Genomic DNA, 23307 nt, shown 5'->3' with positions numbered 1-23307 from the left:
AAACCCTGTCTCAAAAAACCAAGAAAGACAAAAACAAAACAAAACAAAACAAAAACCCCCACAACTTTATTTCTCGTGTGTGTGTGTGTGTGTGTGTGTGTGTGTGTGTGTGTGTGTGTGTGTATCTGTGACTGTCCACGGCAGGTGTGAGGAGGTCAAAGGATAACTTGAAGAAGTTGGTTCTTTTCTTCCACCCCATGGATCCCAGGTGCCAAACTCAGGTCACCGGGGTTGGTGGCAGGTGCCTTTACCCACTAAGCAGCCCCACAGCCCTACTCTTGGAGCTTCAAATGTAAATTTTAGGTTTTTAATGTAAAGAGCCCAGAATTGACCCTGACACAGAGTAGGCGCTGATGAAACCTGTTCTCTTTCCTGGGAAACAGATGCCTCAAGTCTGGTCTGTCCTGATGTGTGGTGTTGGCTCCAGATCCTGTTTATGTGCTGTTTGCCCTCTCCTCCTCCCTCTCCTTCCTGACATGGTTGCTATGGAGACAAGGGCCCCTCAGCACTTCTGCAAGAGCTACAGTCCCATCCTCACGACCTGCCTTTGCCATCCTGACAGGTTGCTGGGGCGATCTTGTCACCCGACTGGGAATGGGAGCCCCTGTCCTGAGCTGATGCTTGTTGCTATGGAGACAGCTCGTGGCGAGACAGAAGGGAGGTGGCCTGCCCTGACTGCTATCTGCAGTGCACTGTGGCTCAGCTGGGCTGCTGCTTAAGAATAGCAGCTGCAGCCGGGCGGTGGTGGCGCACGCCTTTAATCCCAGCACTCGGGAGGCAGAGCCAGGAGGATCTCTGTGAGTTCGAGGCCAGCCTGGGCTACCAAGTGAGCTCCAGGAAAGGCGCAAAGCTATGCAGAGAAACCCTGTCTCGAAAAACCAAAAAAAAAAAAAAAAAAAAGAATAGCAGCTGCCCCTTCGTCCACTGTCATCCCCCTTGTATCCAGGCAGAAAGCCAGTGCGAGTGTGATTTGTCCCCACATAGCTGCTGTGTCTGAGTGCTTACCCTGTGCCAGGCACGGCTTCCAGCCTTGCCCATGTGCCTCCATGGTGTTTAACCCTCTGCTGTCCCTGCTTTATAGGTATTCCTCCTTCATGGACATTTTAAAATTGCAGTTTGATTCGGTGATCACACAATACACCATCTTAGAGTTCCGTCTGGTAGATTGATGATGTATTGCCATCACCATGATCTAATTCCAGAAGCCTCCCATTGCTCTTGTAAGTGACCCACACCTGTTAGCAGTCACTCTCTACCCCTCCCCTCCAGCCCCTGGCAACTGCTGGCCTGTTTTCTGTCTCTATTGATTTGTCCATTCAGGAGACTGCATTCAAACGGAATCAAGCAATGTGTGATCTTTGGTGATGGGCTTCTGTGACTTAGCCGAAGGCTTTCTGGGTTTAGGCATCCATGTTGAAGGACCTCATTTCGTTTCATGGCTGGGTAATAATCCATTGTGTGGGCTGAGTGCCTCATATTGAATAGATATTTGGGTGGTTTCCACTTTCTGCTGTCGTAAATAATGCTGCAAAGGGCATCCGTGTTCACTTATTTTGTGATTCTGTATTGCACACAGCAGCGGAACTGCTGTCTATGACTGAGACTGAGGAAAGAGAAGTGTAGGGGATTCAAACCCGGGGCCCTGGGTCTCCCACACTGACTCCTACCAGAAATGCTGCTGCTCTGGCTCTGAGCCATCAAGGGGCTTTCTCAACCCACATCAGTGATTTCTCATCTGGATTTCCTCCTTGGTGGGTGGGGAGAGCACTGCCAACCACCTGGGGTCAGGCCCCGGGACTGCTGCTGTGTTCCGGCCCCGGTCTGTGAGCTGCAAGGCAAACCCAGCCGTGGGGCCACGGAGGCCTGGGTGTGAATCTTGGCTTCGCGGTTTCCTTGAGAGCGACTGTAACCTTGGGCAGATGGCGCAACAGCTTTAGTGCTCACTTGATCTGTTTACAAAAAGGGAAAATCAGTCCCTACAGCTTAGGGGTGTTTGTGAGAATTCAATGAGGCAGGCTGGGAAGTGCTCATCATAGAATCAGTGCTTGCTAAATACAGCATGTACTATTATCGTTACCATCTCAACCAGCCACTGGCTGGCGGCCTGGAGAAGCCTTCGCTGCCTCGCACAGGGGCTCTCCCCATAGCGCTGGCAGCTGCACGTGGAGGAAGCAGCTACACAGAAAACTGTCGATGGCATTTGGTTTGGGACACGGTCTAAACTTATTTTTCCTGGCTTTAGGGTGGCTCAGAGGCTGAGAGAGCTTGCTGAGTAAACGTGGCGATCTGAGTTCAAATCTCCACAACCCACATAAAAAGTTAGGCATGGTCCCAAACAGACCTGCAACCCCAGCACTGAGTGAGGAGCAGGGCACAGGAGGAGGGCTCAGGTTTGCTAGTCTCCTGTGGGAAACCCTGTCTCGAAGGAGTAAGGCAGTCAGTGAGAGAGCAGGACAGCCGACATCCTGCTTCCATGTGTGTACGATTGTGTGTGCATGCACCACACCCATATATTATACATACATACACACACGATACAATTTAAATATTTTTCCTCCATTCAAGTGGTAATCTCTCCGAGGATTATGTGACTTGTCTGCCTAATGATCTGGCCATGCTGTAAGGACTACACCTCACTCTAGAGATGCACCCCAACCCATGTCCCCCTCATGGTCAGTTTTGTGCACACGCAATCTGATGTCAGTGAGACTTATATGAACACCCCTCCACATTTGCTAAGTGGGCAGCAAGGAGGTGTTGGGGGTGGAGGTCCCTGAGGTTTAGGCAGCTCTCTCCAGGCCTTAGGGTGCTGCCTGGGAGTTTCTGGGAGCTTGGGCTCTTGCTGGGATGGATTGGACCAGGGATGCACAGGCTCCTCATAGTGGCCTTACGAGGAGTGGGGAGGGTGCCTTTGGGCTGGGTCCTGCTGGACCTGTGGCTGCTTTCTCTCTGGTATACGGGCCACCCTAAGAGGCCCAGAGCCAGAACATTGCCTTTTGAGCAGGACTGGCCCCACCTCTGAGGGCTCTAAAAGGGAGCTCTGACAGACCTTGGCTCCCTTGAGGGGCAAGGCAGCCCTCAGCTGCCCGGCCAGCTGGCCAGCTGCCACGCACCAGATGGGAGGGCCGTCTGTATGCCTGTAAAACCTGCCTTGGTTTCCCTCCTGAACTCAGGGCAGTGCAGGAACCCAAATGACCTCCATGTGGTGGGAGAGGGTTCAGTCCAAGACAGAATGACTGGAACCACTGTAGTCCACCTCCCAAGGTGCAGCTTTATGCTCTCTGTCTGCCTCCATTCTGTGAGGTTCCAGCCCCACAGCCTGCCTGCTGCTGGCAAGGTGTGCCATGGCTTCCTAGAGAGCTTTGAAATGAAACACACACACACACACACACACACACACACACACACAAAAAAAAAAAAAAAAAAAAACCAGTAGGCCTTCCCCTTCCCCCAACAGATCCACAAACAGAGAATCGAATCCTTTCCAGGCTCTTGCAATCCAGTACTGAGATTCCTACTTGGGAGGTGAACAGACACTCCCAATAGGATTTTCTGTGTGTATACAGACACACTTTTATGTATATGTGTGCATGCTTCTTTAAATTAAAAAAAAGTAATATAAACTTAATGAGGCAAAAAATCCCATTGCAAAAGCCCATAGACGCATACCTGGCATAACTCTGAGGAAGGTTCCAGCAGGCTCTGGCTACACTGCCTGCCCCTGAGGCAGGAAACTGGGGACCATTGCTTCCCTCTGTCCTTTGTGCTCTTTCAATGTCACCATGTGACGGTGGCATCTATTCAAAATGACAGAACCAGTATAAAAATATACAAAATAATGAAAGCCCTACCCAGCCACTCCCTTCTCATCTGCCTAACCTGGGATTAGCAGTTTGCTTTGTATTTTTCTGGGTCTTTCCCTGTGTTTAACAATGCACCTTTCTGTGTCTTTAAAAAATAAACAAAGACGGGTTTAGGTTGCACACGCGGTTTCTGTAATGTACAGGATCACGTTGCATGGATGTAGCCTTTTAAAATGCTGGATGCTTTTGGGTTTTCTTCAGTCTGAAGTGCTTATTATAAAATATCACAGAATCAAGCAAGCAGAGGGAGGGAAGAAAGTCCCAGACAGAACCATCTATTTCAGTCTTAAACACAGCCACAGGTCCAGAAGGTTGGCAAGGGTCCCTCAGGGAGGGGAGGAGGATGGGGGCAGCATGAGAGGAGGCCTTGGCTTTATCTATTTGACATCTGTGCTTTGCTGGGGTGTCTTGGGGGTGGGATGGGGTGTTTGCTTTGTTTGGTTTGGTTTGTCGAGACAGAGTTTCTTTGTGTAGCTCTCGCTCTGTAGACCAGGCTGGCCTTAAACCCAGAGATCCACCTGCCTCTGCCTCCTGAGGGCTGGATTAAAGGCGTGCGCCACCACTGCCCGGCATGACTATATTTTTGTGTGTTAACATGTGGGTGTTCCTGTTTTGTTTTGCAATAGGGCTTGCTGTGTAGTCCAGGCTAGCCTAGAACTTGCTGTGCAGACAGGCCGGCCTGGAACTTGCTGTGCAGACAGGCTGGTCTTGGACCTGTGCCATTCTCCCTGCTTCTGCCCCTAAGTGCTGAATTTATACTTGTGTGCCCCTGTGCCCAGGTATTCAGTTTGGGTTTTTTAGTAACATTTTATTGAGATGTAAGTAGCATACTGGGAATTGAACCCACACCAGCCAAATGCTCTGCTATTAAGCTACATCCCTAGCCCAAGTTTGCCCTTTTAAACTGCACAGTTAGTGGGTTGCACAATTGTGTATCCATCCCTGCTCCCTAATTCCAGGACTTTTTTGTTACACCCTTTAAAAAAAGCCAACCTCACATTTATTAGCGGTCACTCTCCAATCCTTCCTCTCTCAGCTCTGGGACACCGTTAATGTATTTTCTATCTTTGCCAATTTGCCTGGCCTGGATAGTTTGTGGAAATGGAACCCGATGCTACATGCCTGATGTTGTGTCTTCTTGGGGACACACACACACACACACACACACACACACACACCCCTAAATCCCTAGACAGGGATCCCACGACAAACCAAAGTCCAGCTTTGCAAACCAACAGGCTTTATTGGGGTTACTTCCAGGAGCATGGGTGAGGGGTCACTTCCAGGAGCAGAAATGACTCACAGACAGCTGCGTCACCAAGGCCCACCCCAGCATGGGTGACAGCTCACAGAGCTGGGAAACCTGGAGCACACTGCACAGCCTGCAGACCGCTCAGCAGGTTGGGGATTGTCCTGCCCAGTGACTCTGGTCGGAAGTTCTTCCAGGCAGCCGATCTGGTCTCAGGGTTTTTGCAGCTTTGCTCCTCTGAGAGTTTTCTTTGGAGTTCAGCTTCACTTTGTGTGAGAGGGACCCTCGGCTTTTATTGCTGACTCTGGCAGAGAGGGGTCTAGTGAGTCTGGCCGGTTTCAGGGGCTTCCTGAACCTCTTTAGTGTTGTTTACTTTCCTGCTTAAGGAGCTTCCTGCAGGATGGAAAGTCTTAATCTCGGAGGGAACTGTTACACAGCAGTGCCCGCCATGTCTGGATGGCCTGGCTCCCTTCACATGGTGTCTTCAAGGCGCCCGAGTGGCCCTGAGCATCAGGACCCCATTCGTTTTTCCTGTGTGAACACACCAGTGGCTCGTTCCTCCGTTCCTCACTTGGAGGCCTGTTGGGCTGGAGGCTTGGTTTGTAGGTTACTTCCATCCCTTCCCAGTGGTCGGGCTGTTATTTCTCAGCCCACTGTCACAACCCCTCAGTCATTCCTGGTGGCTTTTTACATCATCTCAAGGGAGCATATGTGATAGCTGGGAACGCTTCGAGATCTGGGTCTCTTCACTTCCTTCCTGGGACCCGGGGGACTTGGTGGAGCTGTGGTCCCCTAGCTCATGGATTTCTAGGGAGGCGAAAGAGTTCCTTTGTGTGGGTTCTCCAGAATCACAGCAGAGGCCACAGCCAAGGCACCACTCAGCCTGTGGGAGTCTGACCCACAGCACCACCTCATCACTCCACGGGAGTCTCCCTCTGAGCTCTCCCTTCCAGGTCCCTTGTTTTGGTGAGCTTGTTTTGTGACACACACCTCCCCATGCCTAAGTCCTCTTTTGAAAGATCTGGGGCTCTTTGGCAGCCTGGTGGCATCCGGACTCTTATCTCCATCTTCCTGCCTCATTGGTGTTCCCGAAATTCTGTATGACCTAAATGAGTTTTAAGATAGACCTAGAGTGGGCTGACAAGATGTAAACACCAGACTCGGGAAGGAGCCCTGTGGCTTCCCAGCAGCCTGCCTAGCATAATTGGTAAGCTCCAGGCAAATGAGCAACCCTGTCTCAGAAAAACAAGATGAAATGATGGAGAGCGTCTGAGCAACTGAGGTTGTCCTCTAGTGTCCACATGCAAGCAAACACACGCGCGCACACACACACACACACACACACACACACACACACACACATCCATTTGTGCATGCATACATGTGTGCACACTAAAGTTGTCCTCTAGACTCTACATGCATGCAAACACACACACTCATACACACACATGTGCACACTGAAGTGTCCTCTAGTCTCTACATGCATGCAAACACACACACACACACACACATGCACACTGAAGTTGTCCTCTAGTCTCTACATGCATGCAAACACACACACACACACACACACACACACGTGTACACACTGAAGTTGTCCTCTAGTCTCCACATGCATGCAAACACATGCATTTGTGCATGCACACACGTGCCCACATGTGCACACACACTAGCAAACACCCACATGGACACACACACACATGATAGGGCCAGCCCGCTTTGCTGGGAAGTGACTTTAACCTTGGATGGCTGAGGCCTACCCCAGGCCAGTTACTCCAGACTCTGAAGTGACGCCTTCATTGGTGTTTTCCTGAATCCCCAGGTAATTCTTCCCTGCATGCGGGTTGAAAACCACTATTAGCTCCACTCAGGCCCTCGTCAAAGACACATTTTTCTCCCACCAAGCCTTTGGAATGCAATCAAGAGCTAGGTCAAGAATTAGTCTCAGGTTGGCTTTGTATTTGCTACAGAACTCTGGTCAAGTTCCTGCTCCTTTCTCAGTTTCAGTAAAACAGGGCTTAATGAACTGGAGAGATGACTCAGTGGTTAAGAGCCCTGGCTGCTCTTCCAGAGGTCCCAGGTCCAATTCCCAGCTCACAGCCGTCTGTAACTCCAGATCCAGGAGATCCAGCACTCTCTTCTGGCTTCTACAGGCACTGCACACATGTGATGCACAAACATACATATAGGCAAAACACTCATGTACATAAAATAAAAATATACGAACAAACAAGTCTTGTTTTATGTCAGTGGCCTGCCTACAGTGATGGGGAACGAGAGGTGACGGTTGGCATATCTAAAACCCCTGGGGGGCATTTCCAGAAATCCAAGTGGGCAGCCCAACTCAGAAAGTTGAAAACAACCCAAGTGTGGTTTCAAAAGCTGGTGGCATGAATCATCCCTCTCTCGGGAGGAAGTGTTCAATGGAATCATGCGTCTAATTGAACGACTTCTTTAAACAACAAGAAACTTCAGCACTGATGATTGTAGCATTTCCTCAAATTCCCCACCGTGGGGCTTGTGCCGTTTTGCGCCCCTGCCAGCAATAAATGAGCCTTCTTGTTTAGCTAGAGCCTCACCAATAGGTCGTATTGTTAGGCGCCTTGGCGTGCTGCCAATCTGATCGTTGAGAAGTGGCACCTCGGAGTAGCTTTCTTTGAGTGTCTCCATCCTGAGTGAGGCCAAGCATCTCTCCAGGGTTAAGATGGATTTGCCTTTCTTCTGTAAACTTCCCCCCACCCTGAACTGGGGCTGGAACCTAGAGCCCCCATGCACACTGAGCAAGCTCTCTCCCACTGAACAGCATCCCCTAGTTTTTCTTCTGTCGCTTCTTTTAATGAGACGAGGTCTTAATCTGTGGCACAGACAGGCCTTGAATTTATGATTCTCCTGCCTCAATCTCCTGAGTAACTGGGAGTAACTGGATTTATAGGCCTGCCCCCCTGGGCCTGACTTCCTGTGCTCTTTCTTATATTCCTAACCCATTTTCCTATTGCAGATATTTATTTCTTAACTCTGTGTGTGTGTGTGTGTGTGTGTGTGTGTGTGTGTGTGTGTGTGTGTGTGTGTGTGTGTGTTTCTGAAGATGGAACCCAGGGCTTGGAACACATGGGGCCTGTTTTCTAGCACTGAGCTGTGCTGGGACCGAGATGGAGACGGTTTGCTCTCCTTTGTTTTGGTTTTATCTGGGTAGTATTTCCTGTGTAATCAAATGTATTGATCCCCCTCCTCCAGAGCTTCTGGGTTTTTGAACCTTTGCTCGTTGTTCGCCTCTCACCATCACTTTTGAGTCTCCTGTGTTGTTTCTACTTTTGCACCCACATTTTGTTCATTAGCATTCATTCTGTGCCCAGGGTCCTGTGAAATGTCACTTCCTGCGAGGTGGAGATTTGCATGCAGAGTTTTAGGGAAGATCCCCTTAGGCTGCGACAGGGCGTGAGGCAGAAATAGAAACTGAATCACATGGATGGCAACGGCTCAAGCTAGTGGCCCTTTATGGCTGAGGCATGGGGCCTGGGCTCCGCCCAGGGAGCGCACTTAAGATGCTCCCCTTAGCCAGTGAGCATCACCACGAAGAACAGTCCTCGGTTTGGAGGTCTTTCCTGGGAGAATGAACATCTCGGCCCCGAAGCAGGGGGCCACAGCATCCTTTTGGTATCTCATTTGTCTGGTTCAGTATCGTGTTCTCTGCACTCTGAGGTATGCTCAGGGAATCTCTGATGAGTGAATGAAAGACAAGTGTCAGCCATGAAAACACACACAAGTGACATCTGGAGCGAGCGTCAGCCATGAAAACATACATCCAAGTGACATCTGGAGCGAGCCGTTGTATTTATATATTTAGGAACACACACATATGCAGCAACACTTAAAGAAAGAGGCCATGAATTTGAATGAGGGGGAGGTATATGAGAGGGATGGAAGGGAAGGAAGAGAGAAAATGATATAATTATATTTTAATCTGCGGGGGGGGGGGGGAGCCCAAAAGAGCACAAATTCCAATTTCCAGCCAACAGGATGGCGACGGCACAGGTGGGTGCAGGGAGGAGGCGCCCTGGGCAAGGTATCCGGTTATTTCCTCCCGTCTGCCTGCCCTGTGCTGTTCACTCGGTGACCCCTGGCTCAGCTGTGGGTGCTGGCGGACACATGCAGGCTGGGCTGGGCCGTCAGTGTGACTCTGTCGTGTGAGCCCTCTGGACACGCATCGTCTTCGTGATCTTTCAGTTTGGTTCTTCTTTCCCTTTAGCACTCCTTGAAGAAAAGAGGAACCCGATCTCTGGGGAAGACGGACAAGAAGCCCGCTGCACAGGTACTTCCGCAGCACCCCTCACACCCCTGCGTGGAGTTTGGAAGACCAGGCCAACTCGAAGTGTCCTGGGACGTCCCCAGAGGTCCCCGTCCCTCCCCCGTGTCTCTCCTGTACACTTCCTTCCCTGTGCATGCTCTCAACTCCACTATAACTTTTTTTTCTCCAAGCCCGCTCTGAACCCATCCTTAGACACTCCGGGACCCACACGTTGCTCACACAGCATAGGGACGACTAAACCCAAGGTTCAGGGTCACAGGTCCTTGGACTCTGCGGCTTGATTGCCGTCCAACTGAGATGCATCACTTCAACTTTCTGGTCCATTTCCTCATCTCTTCTTATTGTGTGAGTTTGTTGTAAGACTTAGATAAAAGCACCGCATTTTGCACAGGCCAGGCACAGAATCCTGTTAGCAGCCAGGGTGCCAGGCACTTTTTGTACATTTCCCCATTTAACAGTCATTGTGTGAGAGAGGAATGTTTTTGTCCCCTTTTACAGATGGAGCAGTTCTAGCAGGAATGGCCATAGTCAGTCAGAATGTCACCAGCTCCAAGACTCCGAGATTGTAGGCAGTGTGCCCTGGTCTCTCAATATCAATGTCTCTGCTCTGCTTTCTGTGGCCTCCAGGCCTGGAGAGCCGGGCTGATTCACCCCTGTGTTCTCAGACATAGTGCGCTCCAGAATGCTGTGGCTAGCTCCAAGCTGCCAGTAACCTTCCTTATTGCTGTCTGTTTCCGTACCCCTTGGGTCGCAGGAGGACAGCGCAGATCTGAAATGCCAGCTGCATTTCGCAAAGGAGGAGTCGGCCCTCATGTGCAAGAAGCTCACCAAGCTGGCCAAGGAGAACGACAGCATGAAGGAGGAGCTGCTCAAGTACCGCTCCTTGTATGGAGACCTGGACGCAGCCCTGTCCGCGGAGGAGCTGGCGGATGCTCCGCACTCCCGCGAGACAGAGCTGAAGGTGCATCTGAAGCTGGTGGAGGAGGAGGCCAACTTGCTGAGCCGGCGCATCGTGGAGCTGGAGGTGGAGAACCGGGGCCTCCGGGCCGAGATGGACGACATGAAGGACCACGGGGGTGGCGGGGGCCCCGAGGCCCGGTTGGCCTTCTCGGCTCTGGGTGGTGGTGAATGCGGGGAGAGCCTGGCTGAGTTGCGGCGCCACCTGCAGTTCGTGGAAGAGGAGGCTGAGCTGCTGAGGCGCTCTTCGGCTGAGCTGGAGGACCAGAACAAGTTGCTGCTGAACGAGCTGGCCAAATACCGCTCCGAGCACGAGCTGGATGTGACTCTGTCAGAGGACAGCTGCTCGGTGCTCAGCGAGCCCTCGCAGGAGGAGCTGGCGGCCGCCAAACTGCAGATCGGCGAGCTCAGCGGCAAGGTCAAGAAGCTGCAGTATGAGAACCGCGTGCTCCTCTCCAACCTGCAGCGCTGCGACCTGGCCTCTTGCCAGAGCACACGCCCCATGCTGGAGACGGACGCCGAGGCTGGGGACTCTGCGCAGTGCGTGCCCGCTCCCCTGGGCGAGGCGCTGGAGCCCCACACTGCCCGGCTCTGCAGGGCCCGCGAGGCCGAGGCGCTGCCCGGGCTGCGGGAGCAGGCCGCCCTGGTCAGCAAGGCCATCGACGTCCTGGTGGCTGATGCCAATGGCTTCTCGGTTGGCCTCCGGCTGTGCCTGGACAATGAGTGTGCAGACTTGCGGTTGCACGAGGCACCTGATAACAGTGAGGGACCCAGGGATGCCAAGCTCATCCATGCCATCCTGGTGCGGCTGAGCGTGCTGCAGCAGGAACTGAACACTTTCACGCGAAAGGTGGATGTGGCCTTGGGTAGCTCTGGCAAGGAGCAACCTGAGCCCTTCCCTGCGCTACCCGCCTTGGGCTCCCAGGGGTCCTCTAAGGAGATCATGCTGGCCAAAGACCTTGGCTCTGACTTCCAGGTAAGATGCCCAGGCCAGCCAGGGTCCTGTTACTTTTTTTCTTTTCTTTCTTTCTTTTTCTTTTCTTTTCTTTCTTTCTTTCTTTTTCTTTTTCTTTTTTTTTTTTTTTTTTTTTTTTCTTTTTTTTGGTTTTTCGAGACAGGGTTTCTCTGCGTAGCTTTGCGCCTTTCCTGGAACTCACTTGGTAGCCCAGGCTGACCTTGAACTCACAGAGATCCGCCTGCCCCTGCCTCCCGAGTGCTGGGATTAAAGGCGTGCGCCACCACCGCCCAGCTTCCTGTTACTTTGATTACATACAAACTTTGTGCTGGACCAGGCACACGACAGAGGAGGACACGAGGTCATGTGTACAAACAACTCTACAAGTGTCCTGCAGTCAACAGTGATCATCATCCAGAACATGACCAGTCAGTCCCAAGGCTGCCCCGCTCAGTCTCCCTGCTAGCCACTATCCCTGCTCCTCAGGACAACCTCCTGATTTTATCCATCTTTGAGCTTTATATAAATGGAATTATACAAACCGAACACAGCAGTACCTGGCTTTGTTCACTTGGCCTGCTATTTGCTGTTACAGGTAGTAAAAATGTATTTATTCCAGCTTACTAAGTATAAGTCTGTTGACTCAGTGAATTGCCCAGCATGCATTTACTATGGATGGAGGTTGATTCTGAGGTCCTATCTCTTTGTTAGATTACTTTTTTCCCTTCCCCCCTCTCCCTTGCCCTCCCCTCTCCTCAGTGCTGGGGACAGGACCCAGGGCCTCATACATGCTAGGCAAGTACTCTACCATTGAGCCACATCCCTGGCCCCCTCCTTTTAAAAGACTTTTGAAAATGTACGTGTGTGTGCATGTGTATATATGTATGCCCCCTGTATGTGGGTGTCCACAGAAGCCAGAGGAAGGTGGCTGTGAGCGCCTTGATATGGGTGCTAGGAACTGAACTTGGGTCCTCCTGAAGAGCATCAAGAGCTCTTAGCCATTTTTCCAGGGTAGCCACCCCACCCCTTCTTTTCCTATCTCTTTAGTGACTAAAATCTTTATTACACTTATTTTCTGGGGGGTCAGGGGGAAGCCACTGTGGACATGCAGCGGTCACAGGAGTCAGTTCTCAGATGGTCCTGCAGATCTACTCAAGTCGCCTTGGTAGTAAGGACCTTTACCCACTAAGCTCTCTTGCCAGCCCATAATTTTGCATTCTAAAGCAACTGGTTGTGGTTTTTAAATCATTTTGATGAGTTTTTGAGAAGCTTAGTCTTAATACCCAGGATATGCTACCTAGAAAAACTAAAATGGCAGAAATGCCCACGATTTGCAGAGTGTTCTTGCGACAGCAACACAGAAACATTGGCAGCGAAGACAAAAATAAGGGGACACCTTGTGTCCCTGCTTACCACTTCGTGCCAGTACCTCTGTAGATGGTCTTGAGTGGTGATCTTCAATACAGTCGTCACATGCAGCAGCCATGTGGGGATGTGGCTCAGTGGTAAGGCACTTGCCTTAGCAGGCAGCACAGGCTTCATCTCCAGGACAGGATAGAAACAAAACAAAATTCCCAAGAGAAAATTTAAAAATTAAATGAATAAAAACGACATAGGATTGGGCAGAGGTTTGTTGGGTGCAGTTACTCATTTAGATGCTTGTGTCTACTTGCATCCTGGAAGCACCCTCCTAAACCTCCATATGCCCTCCCCTGGGCTTCTTTTTCACTCCTTTTGCTTTGTGTTGTAGCTGTTGTTGGACAGCGTCTTCCTCGTGGATGGTATTCCCAGTCTATTTGCTGGATACTCTGTTGCTGCTCCCTACCCTTTGTATTCCTGCATCGTGTGTCTTCCTCATGGACTGTATTACGGGTCCATTTGCTGGATACTCTGTTGCTGCTCCCTACCCTTTGTATTCCTGCATCGTGTGTCTTCCTCATGGACTGTATTACGGGTCCATTTGCTGGATACTCTGTTGCTGCTCCCTACCCTTTGTATTCCTGCATAGTGTGTCTTCCTCATGGACTGTATTACGGGTCCATTTGCTGGATACTCTGTTGCTGCTCCCTACCCTTTGTATTCCTGCATAGTGTGTCTTCCTCATGCTCGGTATTCCCAGTCCATTTGCTGGATACTCTGTTGCTGCTCCATACCCTTTGTATTCCTACATAATGTGTCTTCCTCATGCACTGTATTACGGGTCCATTTGCTGGCTACTTTGTTGCTTGCCCCTGCCCTTTGTGCTCAGCACAGGATAGGTGGTAGTCTGTAGAACCAGATAGCAATAGGATTCCCACTCCAAAGGTCCTTATTGCCTAGTGAGGAAGAATTAACCAACATGGCAAGCCTGTGACTATGATATGACAAACAGAAGAGGGACCTGAAAGAAAGATACATAGTTTCTATCAACAAGGAACTTGTCCTAGATCTTGAAGAGGCTCAGCTCATAGACAAGGAACATGGTAGGTTCAAGGAACTGTGCAGAGCGGTGAGGCTGGGCTGCAGAGCATGGGGTGGTTTGGTTTTCATCCTGAGAGCAGATTTCCATGCATGGCACTGCACAGTACTATAGCAGCTTCAACTCATGCTTTGCTGCTGTGGCTTAAGATGGCTTCTTAAACAAGTGGACAGCCCCATGTCGAGTCCCCTCCTTGTTTCATCCTGAAGAGTGAGCTGGGATCACACAGGTGGTAGAGCAGTGGAACCGTTTCAAAAGGCTTTGCATAGCAGCCATTCACAAAAATAGTGTTTTCACGTGCCTACTCATTCATCTTTGCAACAGGCAGTCATTGCGTGGTGGCAATGCACCCTGGGAAGGCTGGGTCCAGTGGGCAAGGTTGATTCACCTGGGCCTCACTCTCATGTGGACAGACCCTGTTATGGAGCTGAGGCCTGGTGGGGACCTTTTGTAGTGTTCCTCAGGCCTCTTCCCATGGCTGTCTTCTGCTTGTGCCCCTCCCTTTAGCCATCTGACTTCAGAGAGCTGCTGGAATGGGAGCCCAGGATCCGGGAGGCCTTCCGTGCTGGTGACTTGGACTCCAAGCCTGATCCTAGTCGGAACTTCCGGCCTTATCGAGCTGAAGATAATGATTCCTATGCCTCTGAGGTGGGTCGGGGCCTAAGCTGGAGGTTGGGTTGAAGGAAATTGTCTGGGGCCTCTCAAAACCAGGGTGATCCCTGGAGGGTGATGGTATGGGCTTTGAGCATTCCGTTTGGTTTTAAGCTTCCTGACAACCAGGAGTTGGGGGGGCGGGGAGAATTTGAATCAATCCCATGGTCTAGTGAGAGAAAGCTTAGCTGGACATGGTGTGTACCTGTAATGCCAGTGTTAGGATGCTGAACTGAAGGCCATCATAAAATGGCTAGTGTACATACATACCAGAGAGGCAATGGTGTAGCTGGAAGTTTCTCCTGCCTGTACCACCCCCAGCCCCCACCCCGACCCCGCACGCTATGGGACGAATCTCTCCCACCCACGTCCTGCACCTGCTTGGTCCTAAGTAAACACACAGAGGCTTATATTAATTACCAATTGCATGGCCTATGGCAGGCTTCTTGCTAGCTAGCTCTTTTATCTTATTAACCCATTTCTATTAATGTATGTTTTGCCGTGTGTTCTGTGGCTTTACTAGTCTGCTGGCATATTGCTCCTTGGGTGGCAGGCTCAAGTCTCTCCAGACCCCTCTTTTCTCTTTCCTGTCTCTCTCCTTGGATTTCCTGCCTGTCTCTAAGCTGCCTTGCCATAGGTCAAAGCAGCTTATTTATTAACCAATGGGAACAACATGTATTCACAGCATACAGAAAGACATCCCCTAGCACAATGGTCTCTCCATTCTGGCTGAGTTCAGGTTGTGAATCTCTTGTGTGCTGGCTGTGAGATCTTGGATATGTCACTTTGCTTCCTTATTTGTAGGGTTTGTGGCCTTAAGAACAGAGCCCCTCATAGGGTTGTTGACAGGGGTAGATGCATAAAAAGCTTTAGCTTAAGGCCTGGCCTCTATGGGTGAAGATGAGGGCAGTGTCCATGACATGTTACTTGGACTCAGGGGACCTGAGTGAAATATCACTCTGATGGTCTGGTGGTATGACCTTGGATGCATTCACATCCTGTGGCCCCAGCTTTCCCACCCACAACATTGATGCTCTTTAGAATTTCTAAAGTTCTCTGGTCTTTGAAAAGTTCCCTGTCCCCTTGAGCCTGGGATGCTCCCTAGAAACTGAGGCAGTCTGGACATTCTAGTAGGGGAAGGGGGAAAAGGAAAAACAGTGTCTGGGGGTAACTGAGCTGTAGCCCTGTGCACTTAGCATGCGGAAGACCTTAGCTTTGATCCCCAGTGGGGAGATGGACAGACAGATAGAGAAGGGCAAGGAGAGAGGAGGAAGAAGAAAAACCCTGAGATACTTAGATCTCATTTTCTGAGAAGAAATGAGCTTGTTTGTGTGAGCTCCTTTACACATTTAATCGGTTTCATTCATCCTTCCTGAGCAGTTACGATTGAAACATAGCACCAACCCTGAGTTCAAGGAGGGTGTGTGAGGGTAGCAGCCTGACTTCTAAAGAGTTGTTGGTTTGCTGAGCCAGGGTCTCAGGATGTAGACCACATTTACCTCAAACTTACTATCTTCCTGCCTCCAACTCCTTAGTGCTGGGATTACAGGCACACGACACTTTGCCCAGCTCTGCAGAGATTTTAATACAGAACAGGTGTACAAGACATGCCTCAAATCATTGCAGAGACAGTGCCAAGTTATCCTATTATTGGCCACATAATTTTTTCTCACAGCGGGACACCTGCCATGCCTGGGACCATTTCCACGTTCCTCTTCCCGCACAGTGTGTTAGAATAAACATTCCCGTTACCAGAAATACACAATACTTTTCTTTCTTTGAGACGGAGTCTCACTGTGTTGCTCGGGCTGGTCTCAGATGCACAGGCTCAGGTGACCCCTCCTGCCTCATGCACCTCTTCATTTCGTCCGGCTAAAACCTTCGTGACTGGAGTAAACAACAGAGTATCAATGGGGCGGGGCTACAGCCCAGTGATGAAGCTCTTGCTTAGCATGTGTGGGGCTTTGAGTCCAGTCCCCAGCATCCACACACGCACACACAGATAGGGAAGGGAGAGAGGGGGAGAAGGAAGACGGACAGGTGCTTACAAACTGAACACCTTGTTCCCCTTTGGTGCCCTGTGACAGGGTCTTGCCATGTAGCCCACGCTGGCCTCAAGCTCACGATCTTCCTGTTTTGTAAATTAGCCTCTAGATCCGCCAGCAGACTCTAGACAGTTCCTTCTGTGTTCCCTTCTAGTCTCTAGCTGGACTTACAAAAGAACAGGTTTTAAAACACTTTTTACATTTATTCATTTAGTGTGTGGGTGTGTGCACATTGGGCTGCAGCATGCACGCGTACTCAGAGGACATCTTGTAGGAGTTGGTCCCTCTCCCTCCCACCACGGGGATCCTGGGAATCAAACTCAGGTCCTGATGCTTGTCTGCAAGAGCCTTTATTGGCTGAGCCATCCTGCCGGGCCAAGAACACATCAGCTTTGCCTCATTAGTTCTAAATGCTTTTAAAACACCATTTCCCCCAGAAATCGGAGAATTTGGTTAACTTTTTTTTTTAATGTTCTTGTGCCATAGTCATTGTAAGCCACAATAAGTACAATTAGACCTCTAAGCAGCATTACATGAAGATATAAAGAAAGTTAAGATCATTAGGTAGTTAACCATGTTGATAGTTAATGTGTTTCTGTTATGTAATAATACACAAAGACAGTATCTGTAAATGTACAGCTGAATGGATTTTTACACATATAGACCCATTAAACACATTTTAGATCTCATTATTTATTATTTAAATTGCTTCTAAATTTTTATATTAATTAAATGTATTCATTTATTTTTATTATTATTATCCAGACCACAGTTTCTCCTCCCTCCTGTCCTTCCATTCCCTCCCCCACTTCCCCCACCCCCCCTCTACCACCACTGCCATCCACTTCTCTGTTTCTGTTCAGAAAGGGGCAAGCCTCCCGTGGGAGTCAACAAAGCAGGGCACATCACGTTGAGACAGGACCAAGCTCCTCCCCTTGTATTAAGGCTGGGCAAAGCAACCCAGTATGAGGGATAGGTTCCCAAAAGCCAGCCAAAGCTTTGGAGACATCCCTTGCACCCATTACTAGGAGTCCCGAAAGTAGACAAAGTTATACAACTGTCACATACATGCAGAAGGCCTAGTCCCGTGTAGGCTCCCTGGCTGTCCATCCAGAATCTGTGAGCTCCTATGAGCTCAGATCAATTGTTTCTGTGGGTTCTCTTGTGATGTCCTTGACCACACCCATACACACACACACACACACACACACACACACACACACACCGGCTCATACAATCCTTCCTCCTTCTCTTCAGCAGGATTCCCTGGGCTTGGCCCAATGCTTGGCTGTGGGTCTCTGTATCTGTGTCCATTGATTACTGGATGAAGGCTCTCTGATGACAACTGGCATAGTCACCGATCTATGAGTATATTGTTAGGCAGAATATTGTTAGGCATCGTTATGTTGACATTTTTTCTCCAATCGTGTATGGAAAGATCTCCCATGCTTATGAATCGGTAGGATTAACACAGTAAAATGGCCATCTTACCAAAAGCAATCTACAGATTCAGTGCAATCCCTATCAGAATTCCAACATAATTCTTGACAGACCTTAAAAGAGCAATATTCAACTTCATATGGAAAAACAAAAAAACCCGAGGTAGCCAAAACAATCCTGAACTTCCGAAGCTATCACCATCCCTGATCTGAAGCGCTACTACAGAACTATAGTATGGTAGTGGCATAAAAACAGACAGGTGGATCAATGGAATCGAAGACCCCAACATAAATCCACACACCTATGGGCACCTGATTTTTGACAAAGAGACTTCTAAACCTTTAATTATAAACAGTGAAATTGCATGTGGTGGCAGCTCCTACAGCCCCAGCTACTTGGGAGGCTGAAGCAGGGGGATGCCTTGAGCTCAGGAGTTTGAGACCAGCCTGTGAAAAATACTGAGCCCGAGTCAAAAACAAGTAAATCAAGCGATTAAAGAGACTATGAACAACTTTGTGAATCAAATTTAGTTCCCACGGTATATTTTTTTTCTGCAAATAAATTTGCAAGAGAGAAATGTTAAAAATTATTCTGTGGAGGCTTTGACATGGACTGTTTCATTTAACGGTCACAATGACTCTGAGGCAAGGACGCCTGGGTCCAGCTAACTGTTGGTTCTCTGCTCCTGCCATTCTTTGACCACAGCCTGTGTCCTCTCTCCACTCCTTGTGTGGCCCCCACCCCACTGCAGATCAAAGAGCTTCAACTGGTCCTGGCCGAGGCCCACGACAGCCTCCGGGGCCTGCAGGAGCAGCTGTCCCAGGAGCGGCAGCTCCGGAAGGAGGAGGCAGACAGCTTCAACCAGAAAGTGGTCCAGGTGGGTTGGTACCACATTTTATTTAACCTGCTACACCTTCTCCCAGGACTGAAGATGCAGAGGCCATGGTGTAGCTCTGTGGTAGAGCGCTTGCCCAGCGTGTGGGAGGCTTGGGGTTCTGTCCCTAGCAGAAGAAATAAAACGCTATTAAAAGCAGGGTCCTCAGAAGGGGATAACACGAGGGGAAGCACCCCTGGGCCCTGCCAGTGTTGTTTGAATCTTAGATGGTCTTTTAATAAAAAACCCAGAACCAGATATCAGGGCGAAAGCTGAAAGATCAGAGAGGCAGAGAAGCAGCCACTAGTTCTTACCTCTACAAAATCCTCAGCCTAGAGAGTGAGTTCCTGTTTCCTCACGCCTCATATACCTTGCTCTGCCCAGACATCACTTCCTGGGATTATGGCATATGTGCTTTCCAAGCAAAGGCATGAGATCTCAAGTGCTGGGATTTAAGGTGTGTGCCACCACTGCCTGGCACTGTGTCTAATCTAGTGGCTGGTTCTGTCCTCTGATCCTCAGGCAAGTTTATTAGGGTGCACAAAAATCACCACAGGCCAGGGTGTCACCGAGTTTGTGATTGTTAGCTCTAGCCTGGGCTGGGACCCCTGCAGGTGATATTGGCTGCCTAGATGACATTAGCCTGTTTAATCTCTTTGGATTTTGCTCTGTTTTGTTTGAGACGGTGTCTCTCTTTGTTGTTGGTTGTTTTTTACTCTTTGAATCTTATGGGAGTCTACCACCAGCTCCCAAATAAATCACACAGAGTCTTTCTCTTTCTTATGAATGTCCGGCCTTAGCTTGGCTTGTTTCTAGCCAGCTTGCCTTAACTTAAATCATCCCATCTACTTTTTGCCTCTGGGCATTTACCTTTCTCTATTTCTGTATACCTTTCTTTACTTCTTACTCCATGGTTTGCGATGTAGCAGAGTGGCTGGCCCCTGCAGTCCCCTCTCTTTCCTTTTTTGTTCCTTAATCTTCCTTTTCTCTTTTTCTCCTATTCTCTCTGCCTGCCAGCCCCACCTATTCTTTCTCCTGCTTGCTATTGGCTGTTCAGCTCTTTATTAGACCAATCAGGTATTTTAGACAGGCACAGTAACACAACTTCACAGAATTAAACACATGCATCATAAAAGAATGCAACACATCTTTGCATCATTAAACAAATGTTCCACAGCATTAAAATAATATTCTACAACATCTCTCTCTATGTAGCCCTGGCTGTCCACTCAATATGTAGAGTGGGCTGATTCGAACTCACAGAAATCCGCCTGCCTCTGTCTCCCAAGTGCTGGGATTAAAGGCGTGTGACACCATGACTCTCAGCTTCATCTCTTTAAAAAAAATTTTTAAGATTTTTTAAATTTTTAATTACACATATATATGTGTGGATATGTGCGCGTCAGTGCAGGTGTCTGTGGATCTGCCTGATGTGGGTTCTGGGAACTGAAACCTTTAGTGGACCTTATTAGACCAGCTCCCATGATCTGCTCAGGGTAATGAAAGGAATGCCTCAGAGTATCGAGGGGTAGGGAACTTTTATCCGAGGGTAATTAGGAACAAGTTTTAGTCTATCCATCACATTTTATTCATTCATTCTTTCACCCATTTACTTCCTCACACTTCTCTCATGCTTCTTCTTCATCTCTCACCCAACACACACACACACACACACACACTTCACTCACATTCTGTAGCAGCTCTTGTCTCGAAATGTCGCAGCACACGTGTGTGGGTTCACATGACTCCATGGAAAGAAGACTCAGAGGCACCTTAAGAATGAATTTAGCTTTCGAGGCTGCAGGGGAATCCAGCCTCTCTAACTCAAGGCTCTAGAGACTGACCCCTTTCCCTTTACCCTGGACATTTTTATATCTCTCAATATTTACAGTTTAGCCAGTTGATTTCCATATGCTCAAAACAACCTAAAAGGAGCTCCCAACAGTACAATGCCAAGTGCAAATTTCTCGATTTCTCAGGTACCACAGTTTGCCAGGTTTCCTGAAATCAAGTTTTGCATAGGCCTCGCATCCTTAGGGGTTCTGAGACAAGATTCACATAGGACAAACAAAAGGTATCGGTTAAACAAAAGATGGATTAGGGCTAGGTGCTGCTCTCTGGAGCCACTCCTGGGGAGCTCAGCAGGGATGCAGCCACAATAAACAATTGGCTGAACCGTGAGTGGTCAGGGTACCTGCCGAAAGGGAGCTACCGCAAGGAAGGACTGTGTCTTGACGTAAACAGCCTGGCCTTGATTTAACAATAAACAACACCTGGGAATTAGTCTTTGTGTATATTCTGGAGGGGAGGCTTAATCTGTTTTGGACTTGTTCTAAGGTCTTTGCAAAATGTATGAAAGGCTGTCTTTGAGACTGAGAATACTGCTACTTTCCTGTGTCAGTAAAGAAGACTATTCTGGTAATATTTCTGCTCATCGGAATTATACAGCTTAAACAGAAATCCACAGCTAACTGTGCCCAGAGATGTAAAACACACCACCAAAGGGCCGTGGAAAGCACCCCCGGCTGTTCTTGTAGGGAGGTCTAATGGTGGCACATGAGAAAGTTACAGACAGAAGGCAGCCAGTTTCCACAGCCAGTGACCCCACGGCCTTGCCAGGTAGGGCTCCCCATCAGAGAGTTATAGGTCTGGTGGGTCGACTTGTCAAACATCAGTTGTCACCTGCTGTATACTCCCACAACAGAAACCGGGTCCTCGGGAAGAGCAGCCAGTGCCCTTAACCACTGAGCCATCTCTCCAGCCTGTTTCAACTCTTGGCCTCAGTTTCCTGTTTTTGAAATGGTGCTTCTATCAAACCTGGCTATGGATCAGTTTGATAGTTCGATAATAGCATTTATTAATGGTGAGATGGGTAAAAACAACTCAAGTTCGATCTCCAGGACCCATACAGTGGGAGAGAACTAACCTCTCTAGTCCTCTGACCACCATACACATGCCAAGGCACCTGTACACATACAAAATAATAAGGAAATGTAAAAAAAAAAAAAAAAAAAAAGGAAGGAAGAAGCAGACCTTCCCGAGTGGCCCGTGTAACACACGCCCCACATATTCTATCCTGTAATCCTCATACTCTTCCCTATGAGGTCCCCCACTTTACCAATCTGGAAGCTGCTGCGGCGATGGTGCAGGGTAGGACGTGCTGCAGAGGCAGAAGGATTACAGATTTGGAAACAGAGCTCACAGAGCAGACGTGCTTCGCTGAGAGCTGTACATCCCGGGCCTGTGGCTCCCTTAGCCGTGACCCGGGTTGCTCCTTAGGATAGTTCATGTTACTCAGCCTTTCTTGACCCCAGCTTACCTCTGCTCTGCACCTCACCCTCTCTGCGGTCCCCACTTACCTTCATAGTTCCCAGACCAGTGTGAGTACATGGGAGGCATCTGACGCCCGGTAGGTACTCAGTCGTGGTGGCCAAAGGTCATTCCTCAAGCTGATTTCCCAGTGTTTTGAGTCAGGACCCCCCCCTGGCAACAGGGCTCACTGATGGCAGGAGGCGGACTGGCTGAGCTTTTGTATGTGCCTTCTGGATGAACTAAGGTCCTTATGCTTGTGTGGCAGGCACTGTACTGACAGCTCTCTCTCCAGCCCACTGGGCTGCTTGGGGTAGAGGCCCTGGCAGGGGTCACCAGCAGGCACTTGACATTAGTCTGCCTTTGATCTGGGTATGAAATCAACGGGGGCCTCCCTTGCTCACGCCTGTCCTGACAGCTAAAAGAAGACCAGCAGAGGGCGCTGCTGAGGCGGGAGTTCGAGCTCCAGAGTCTGAGCCTCCAAAGGAGGCTGGAGCAGAAGTTCTGGAGCCAGGAGAAGAACATCCTGGTGCAGGAGTCCCAGCAGTTCAAGCACAACTTCCTGCTGCTCTTCATGAAGCTCAGGTGGTTCCTGAAGCGCTGGCGGCAGGGCAAGGTCCTGCCCCACGAGGAGGATGACTTCCTGGAGGTATGGCTGAGCTTAGTCCTGGCCCTGAGCGGGAAGAAGGGGGCATGGGGCGTGAGTTCTGCTTCTCTCCCCGAACAGTGCCGGGTTGGGGGGTGGGTCACCGTTAAGGTGTGGGACGTCAGTGACAGGCGTTGGTTCCTCCTGAGATGCTCATCCTTCCCGCATGGCTGTGCAATCCCCTTTCTACCTGGGCGGCTTGGCAGTGCCCCCACCCTCTGAAGGCTGAGGCTGTTGAATGCGGTTTCTCAAACCAGGTAAACAGCATGAAGGAGCTGTACCTGCTCATGGAGGAAGAAGAGATGAACGCCCAACACTCGGATAACAAGGCCTGCACAGGGGACAGCTGGACCCAGAACACGGTGTGTTCAGCCCCTTCTGGTCCGACTCGGGTGTACCGTGTGTACCTCATCCATTAATGATCACTTCCGGCTGTCTTCTCACACAGCCCTGATGGGACACGGGAGCTGCAGATGGTGATTGGCTGGGAACTGGCCCGCCAGCTGCTCAGGGCTAGGGGAACGTGAGTCATCCGGGGTGGTGACAGAAGAGCA

The 23307-nt window shown here is 49.8% G+C and overlaps 1 protein-coding gene across 1 annotated transcript in view; it reads left to right on the top strand.

Moving 5' to 3' along the window:
- The window catches only part of Soga1 (suppressor of glucose, autophagy associated 1), a 71163-nt gene that overhangs the window by 28652 nt on the left and 19204 nt on the right, over positions 1 to 23307 (top strand). Inside the window, exons 4-9 of the mRNA XM_028855620.2 lie at positions 9359 to 9421; positions 10173 to 11351; positions 14296 to 14436; positions 18676 to 18801; positions 22526 to 22756; positions 23011 to 23115. Coding sequence (XP_028711453.2) covers positions 9359 to 9421; positions 10173 to 11351; positions 14296 to 14436; positions 18676 to 18801; positions 22526 to 22756; positions 23011 to 23115 — 1845 coding nt within the window. The remainder of the gene's footprint in view (positions 1 to 9358; positions 9422 to 10172; positions 11352 to 14295; positions 14437 to 18675; positions 18802 to 22525; positions 22757 to 23010; positions 23116 to 23307) is intronic.

The sequence above is a fragment of the Peromyscus leucopus genome, chromosome 4 (assembly GCF_004664715.2).
Source record: "Peromyscus leucopus breed LL Stock chromosome 4, UCI_PerLeu_2.1, whole genome shotgun sequence".
NCBI lineage: Eukaryota > Metazoa > Chordata > Mammalia > Rodentia > Cricetidae > Peromyscus > Peromyscus leucopus.
The sequence above is the reverse complement of the archived record's forward strand: the minus strand, read 5'-3'. Positions and strand labels throughout refer to the sequence as shown.